At 47.0% G+C, this 6,831-nt stretch overlaps 1 protein-coding gene across 2 annotated transcripts; it reads left to right on the forward strand.

The window, feature by feature from the left end:
* The first annotated feature begins 42 nt into the window (after positions 1 to 42).
* HEY1 (hes related family bHLH transcription factor with YRPW motif 1) lies at positions 43 to 4,141 on the forward strand. Of its 2 annotated transcripts, XM_040487534.1 has the most exons (5): positions 43 to 571; positions 835 to 910; positions 1,048 to 1,131; positions 1,421 to 1,502; positions 2,400 to 4,141. In XM_040487534.1, the coding sequence occupies exons 1-5, from the start codon at positions 483 to 485 to the stop codon at positions 2,981 to 2,983; spliced, it is 915 nt and encodes a 304-aa protein (XP_040343468.1). In that variant the 5' UTR covers positions 43 to 482; the 3' UTR covers positions 2,984 to 4,141. The 2 variants fall into 2 exon arrangements, with proteins under 2 accessions (XP_040343468.1, XP_040343469.1); XM_040487535.1 differs by lacking the exons at positions 43 to 571; positions 835 to 910; positions 1,048 to 1,131; positions 1,421 to 1,502 and adding an exon at positions 1,887 to 1,956.
* Positions 4,142 to 6,831: the final 2,690 nt, after the last annotated feature.

Below are 6,831 nucleotides of genomic sequence, written 5' to 3' on the forward strand. Positions count from 1 at the left end.
CTTGTGTCCCGGCCCGGCCTCCCTCGCCTGCCCGCCGCCGGCCCACCGCCGCCCGCGCCTCCTCCTTCCCCCCGCAGTGGAGACCCAGCGGAGCCCCCGCGGAGCCGACGCACCGCCGCCGGGCAGGGGCCGGCGAGGAGGGCGGGGGCAGGGTTCGCCCTCGGTCTTAGCCTCGCTCCGGTCCCTCCCCGGAGTGGCTGCCAATCAACGGAGCGAGAAGCCGGGTTGGCGGAGCGGAGGCTGTTGCCCAGGAGCCGCCGCTCCGCCCCTCCGCCTCCTACACCCCGCCTGCCCTCCCAGGGGACTTGAGTAGGGGCGCAGCGTGGGAAAGGGATGGTTGAATTTTAACCGGAGGCAGAGCGTGAGCGGGATCAGTGTGTGCGGAACGCGAGCCCCCGAGCGCGGAGAGGCGCCGCTGCTGTTAACTCCTCCCTGCCCGCCGCGCCGAACCGACCCTCCCCCGGAGTCCCCGCGCAACCAACATGAAGCGAGCCCACCCCGAGTACAGCTCTTCGGATAGCGAGCTGGACGAGACCATCGAAGTGGAAAAGGAGAGTGCGGATGAGAATGGGTGAGTTGGCGGCGGCAGAGCGGAACCCGGGCAGGAGGCGAGCGCCGGCTGGCCACGGTTGACAGCGGGCGAGGGCCCCGGGCACGTCTGTGCCCTCCACTGACCTCTGCGCATCTGGGTTATGCCCCTGTCCGGGGTGAGGGACGCCGGAGGCCCTTTCAAACCCAAGTTGCCAAAACAATCTGAGTGCGGGGAGGATGAGGGGGACCCCTCATATCACCTCCCCTGGCTTACAGCGATTCCTGTTTTTTCCCCCCATTCAGAAACTTGAGTTCGGCTCTCGGTTCTATGTCCCCAACTACATCTTCACAGATCTTGGCCAGGAAAAGACGAAGAGGCGTGAGTCTCATTACAGTGCTTCTTGTTTTGTTTTGTTTTGTTTTGTTATTAATTAATGGAAAGAACTACCTTTCTTCATTTTTGAAATTTACAGTCTTGATGGAAATACCCTCCTTTGTTTTGCCTGCTTTCTGCAGATCATTGAGAAACGCCGACGGGACCGGATTAATAACAGTTTGTCTGAGCTGAGGAGGCTGGTGCCTAGTGCTTTTGAGAAGCAGGTAATGGAGACAGTGGGTAGAGCTCTCCGTGTAGCCATCCACACCTTCTGAATCCCTCCCCTCATTAATCTGAACCTCATCCGTGTCTCGAAAAATAACCGTATTGCTTTTGCGGAAGAGATAAATTCATATACAGATTCCAACATATTTTCTGAAGACAACTCATTTTGTTTTAGTTTGTACTTCTATGATTTACAAAGCATACTGCATACGGTGCATATCTGTTTTAAGTTGTTCCCCAAAGGCACTTGGTGCCATATCAATTTTTCTCCCCCATTCTCTTCTCCAGGGATCTGCTAAGCTAGAAAAAGCCGAAATTCTGCAGATGACAGTGGATCACCTGAAAATGCTGCACACTGCAGGAGGGAAAGGTACATATCACTAATCTGGTGGCGGCCGAGTGCTCTGGGTAGAATGAGTAGATGCGGCAGGCCAGCCCTGGTGCAGTCGCTGCCTTATTTTTCCTGTGTGCTTTGGGGGTGGGGAGAGAATGTTGTGTTGTGTACAGTTGTCAGTGCATTTGCAAATGCACATAGGATTTTCTCCAGTGAATGCATCACCCCAGTCCTCTTCGAACTAAGCTAATGCACCTTCTTTTGGAGAATACCTCTTATCTGCGAGGTGCCCGAAAGCTGTGACAGCCCTGATTAAAATCAGGTAGCTCTCACCACATTTGTTGATTGCCATTTTGAGAAAAAGCCTTAAAAAAAAAAAAAAAAAAGTTATGGTCTTAATTTTATCTACAGGATTGAAAAAAAAAAAAAGCTCCTATGACTCTTGAGGAAAGAAACCTGTTGTGGTTAATTAGAGAAAACCTAACAGAAGGTGGGAGACCAGGGTCTGTGTGTCTGTCTCCAGCCGGAAAATGCTTTGCTCAGGACCAAGTGGCTAAAAGCTCCATGATGATAACTTACATCTGTGTGTCTAATGAATTTCACTGCTCTGTGGTTTCTCTGTCCTTGATGTATTTTTTGTTGTTGTTGGGGGAAAACATTAAAGGAATGAACATAGTTTCATCTGCTGGTAGGGTATAATTCCACTTTATGCTCAGCAGTTTCTAATTGGGCTTTGAACTTACATTAGCAAACACTTCTCATGTTGATTAATGCAAAGACTTCGGTCAACTCCAAAATATTTGGACCTTCGTTAAGAGCCCGTGTATGCCGTTTTTAAGGATGTAGGTATTTGTTAGGAAGGGCTGCCTTTGGTATTGAAGAAATGCGGGAAATCAGCAAAGCCTGAGGTTTTTCTTTTGTTCTTTTCCTCAGGCTATTTTGACGCACACGCCCTGGCTATGGACTATCGGAGTTTGGGGTTTCGGGAGTGCCTGGCGGAAGTTGCCCGTTATCTGAGCATCATTGAAGGACTAGATGCCTCTGACCCGCTTCGAGTTCGACTGGTCTCACATCTTAACAACTACGCCTCCCAGCGGGAAGCGGCCAGCGGCGCCCACGCAGGTCTTGGACACATTCCCTGGGGCAGCGCCTTCGGACATCACCCGCACGTCGCGCACCCCCTGCTGCTGCCCCAGAACGGCCACGGGAACACTGGAACCACCGCCTCGCCCACGGAACCACACCGCCAGGGCAGGTTGACCTCGGCACATCCGGAGGCGCCCGCTTTGCGTGCGCCCCCTAGCGGCGGCCTCGGACCGGTGCTCCCTGTGGTCACCTCTGCCTCCAAACTCTCTCCGCCCCTGCTCTCCTCCGTGGCTTCCCTGTCGGCCTTCCCCTTCTCCTTTGGCTCCTTTCACTTACTGTCTCCCAATGCACTGAGCCCTTCGGCACCCACGCAGGCGGCAAACCTTGGCAAGCCCTATAGACCTTGGGGGACAGAGATTGGAGCTTTTTAAAGAACTGATGCTGTAGAATGAGGGAGGGGAACACTCACAATCCCAGCTGAGCTGGGCTGTTGCCAACATCACCTTAAAGTCGTCAGTAAAAGTAAAAAGGAAAAAGGTACACTTTCAGAGGAATTTTGTTGAAAGACTAAAGGTTTGTTGGTTTACTTTTCTTTTTTTTAATGTTTTTTTTTATCATATGTATTAGCAGTTTTTAAAAACTAGTTGTTAAATTTTGTTCCAAACATTAAATTGAAATAGTGAGTATAAACCAGCACTTGGTAATAGGTTTGTTCTGTGCCTAATTACTTTGTAAACCTCTCTGTCGAAGAATGATTCCATTTTTGCCTCCGAGTTTTGGGAATTTTAACATTTAGTATTTTGGTCTGCTTTTCTTCTTGTGTAGTTGAAGTCTGTTTTTAGATTTAATTTTCCAAACCACTAAGTTCAATGTTAACGTGATGCTATTTGTTAGTAGTTTGACAATTAAGGTGTTGTATAGGTAATATTCTTCTGTGGGGGGAACTATGTTGAATTTTATATTTCTGAACAAAGCGTTGACAAATCAGATGATCAATCAGCTTTATCCAAGAAAGAAGATGAGTTCATTCTCTGCCTCCTGCAGCAGTAACGTGAATGTATAACCCATCAGGGGCCCTGAGTTCATATGACCACCTTCCAGGACTGCAGTTCAGGCTTAGTTAGGAGAGAGCCACTTGGGGGTTGATCTCCATTTGGAGTTGGTGGGGAGGAGACTGCATAGGATATGCCTGCATTTACCAGCCCCACGCAATGCAATGAATTTTTAATCTCCCGGATCTCAAATTCACAAACATTAACATGGATAAATGATCACGGTGTGCAAGTGGTCCAATCGAATAGTCCAGTGGGACCTGTTATAAATGCATAACCTAATTCTTCCTGAAACTGCTATGTTTTCTTTTAACTGGAAATCTTTATGTTGTGTTTTCCTTTTTGGTGCATGGCAACGTGGTTCTTGAGGTATTTAAAAAGGTGTGCTGCCTTCTTTTGGTTTAATTTGGTTCATAAAAGCATCAGTTCACAGGTTTATCCTTTTAGCAGGTGTAATTTAAACGACCTCCACTGAACTGGGTTTGACCTCTGTTGTACCGATGTGTTGTGACTAAATAAAAAAGGAAGAACAAACTATTCTGTATATGTCTTACATGCCTTGGCCTTTCCCTCTGTTGGCTAAAAGAAGATAAATTTTCCTCTCATTTTCATTTTGCTTGGTTACCAGTTTTCTTCTTCATTACTTTGGGAATTCTAAACTGTGTGAATTTGCTACTGAATAAGGTGACTTCATTGCAGCGCAGGGCTTTGGCCTGACTCCCACAAGAAGCCCCTGCCCTTTCACTGTTATGTCAGATGATCTGGCCCTCAGTGGGCTAGGGAGACTCAAGTCAGGCTGGGAGTTGCAGGGTGGGAGAGAATTCTGCTGAAATCTTTTAAAACCGAGTTGACCAACAATTTTTTTTTTTTTTTTTTTCTGAGAGCATCTACTGTGTGCATAGTCCTGTGCTAAGAGAACAGAAAATTCCTTTTTTTTTTTTTTTTTTTTTTTAACTGTAGCACAAGAAAAGCTAACACTGCCATCTCTGAAAGCCCATGCAGGGGCTGGGGAATCTGGCCTGATGAGCAGTGGCAGGCTGTAATTCGGCACCTGCACAGCTCCAGGAGTCTTTCCTTGTCTTGTTTCAAGGAATTTGCTTAACCCTTTAGATGCATTTGAGCGAGCCGTGTAGTGACAAAGCTGACATATGCTTCAGGTTAGAACAAAACGCTGTCAGAACAGAGGCAGTAATCTGGGCCCCCGGGGGAGAGGGGTGCCTTCCTATTGCCTTGAAAGTATCCCGCCAGCTGAGGAGCGCTGTCTCCTGGCTTGGAAGAAGTTTGCCTTGATCCTGAGGTTGGTGGGGAGGAGAGGGAGAAAACCCACAATGGCAGATGACAAAATAGAGCTTGCCTTTTCTTTGCCCAGCCACAGAGCTCCTCCTCCCCGCTCTGATTGAAAAAACGAAGACAGGAAGGCAGAGAAAAGTTTGGACTCTGAACTTGAGCAGCGCCTTCTGGGTCTCTGGGAAGGGACCAGAGACTGCAACGTTTTTGTGATTGTGGGTCTCCAACTTGAGCTCTCACTCCAAGTTTCTCTGTGTGGCCTTGCTTGTTGGCTCCTCTGGGGCTGCACGGTTCTGTTCTCAGCGCTGCCTGGGCCGCGTACTTTCTGCCCATCATAATGCTGTGATGGAAAGTGTTAGGGCAATTTCTGCCAAGTGTCAGTTTAATTTTAGCCCCGTGATTTCAAATGGCATTAAAGCATTACCGAGCAGCATTGTGCTCAGGCTGCCTTAGGTTGTCTTACTCATACCTAGGCTTAGATGGCTGCGAATGCGGTAGGAAGGAAAGCCTGTCATTTTGGTGGCTGTGCGGAAAGCGCTGTGGCGCTGTAACACATGTGGCACCATCCGCTTGTCGCGTCTGTGATCCCTGTATCATCACCTGCCTGGTACTTTGTCTATGGAGGCGGGATGCGGGGCAGTCATTTTCGAGATTACACAGTTTTCCAAAGAAATATTTTGGTTTCTTTTTATTAAAAAAAAATTTTTTTTTCATGTTTATTTTTGAGAGAGAGAGAGAGAGTGACAGAGCCTGAGCAGGGGAGGGAGAGAGGGGGGACACAGAATCAGAAGCAGGCTCCAGGCTCTGAGCTGTCAGCACAGAGCCCAACCCGGGGCTCAAACTCACAAGCCATGAGATCATGACTTGAGCTGGTCAGACACTTAACCAACTGAGCCACCCAGGTGCCCTTGGTGTCTTTTTAAACCCCTCCAAGGTGACCGGTTTGTAGAAACAATAATGCAGGTGGAATGAGGTCTTCCCGGGAAACAGGATGGAATTATAATGATAAGCCGGAGGTATATAGAAAAATGAATGTAGGAAAACTCATTTCTATTTTGAACTGATACAGTAAGGAAAAAAAAAGAACATCAGGGTCTTTAGCATCAGCATACTTTTATACTATATATACATTTATAGTATTTCTACCCTTGTAAACAAAATTTTTTAGATGGCCCATAAATTTCCCTTATGAGGAAAATAATATCACTCATCACAGAGAATCTTGAAAGGTCTCAATAATTACTCATTTATTTTCATTATTATATGTATTACCATGAATTAATGACATGAACGATAGATGGGCAGAATTCTTGCATTAAAAAAAAAAAAACTTTTACAGAAAAATCCAAGAAGTGTCATTTCTAATTTATTCAGTATAGTTAAATTAGGATGTGATTTTTATTCAGCTCTTTTTTTTTTCTGCCCTGCTCTGTTACTCGCTAAAATCATGATATTTTAAATATAGATTACTTATATTTAAAATCCCTCAGAAAATGTTATACCTCCTAGTTATACTTTTCCCCAGCCCTTCTGGTCTATAGGAATATCACAGCTTTGATGCCTTCATTAGTTTCCAGTGATGATTTATAATTAAAATAACTTCAGAGCTAATATCATCTGAGACACTGCTTCAAATGTGGCCCAATTTCTTTCTGAATGAAGCTCTGGGGAATGGGGGTGCCTTGGGAAGAGGACCCAAATCTGATTCCTGCTCTGCTTTTACCTAATTGAATGACCTTGGGCAAGACATTTAAACTTCTCTGGCCCCTGTTTTCCTCATCTGTCAGATAGAGTGGCTGGACTCGATGGGGTCCTGGGCGCACGCTCACAAGGACAGGCACTATTGAGGCAAGATGCAGGGCCATTGGCCCGGTGGGTGCCGACCAAACACATGTTCCCAACACTTTCCATCTGAAGGTCTGCCTGAAGGGCCACACCTG

Source organism: Herpailurus yagouaroundi, unplaced genomic scaffold (genome assembly GCF_014898765.1).
Source record: "Herpailurus yagouaroundi ecotype Mexico unplaced genomic scaffold, PumYag 165, whole genome shotgun sequence".
NCBI classification, from domain to species: Eukaryota; Metazoa; Chordata; class Mammalia; order Carnivora; family Felidae; genus Herpailurus; species Herpailurus yagouaroundi.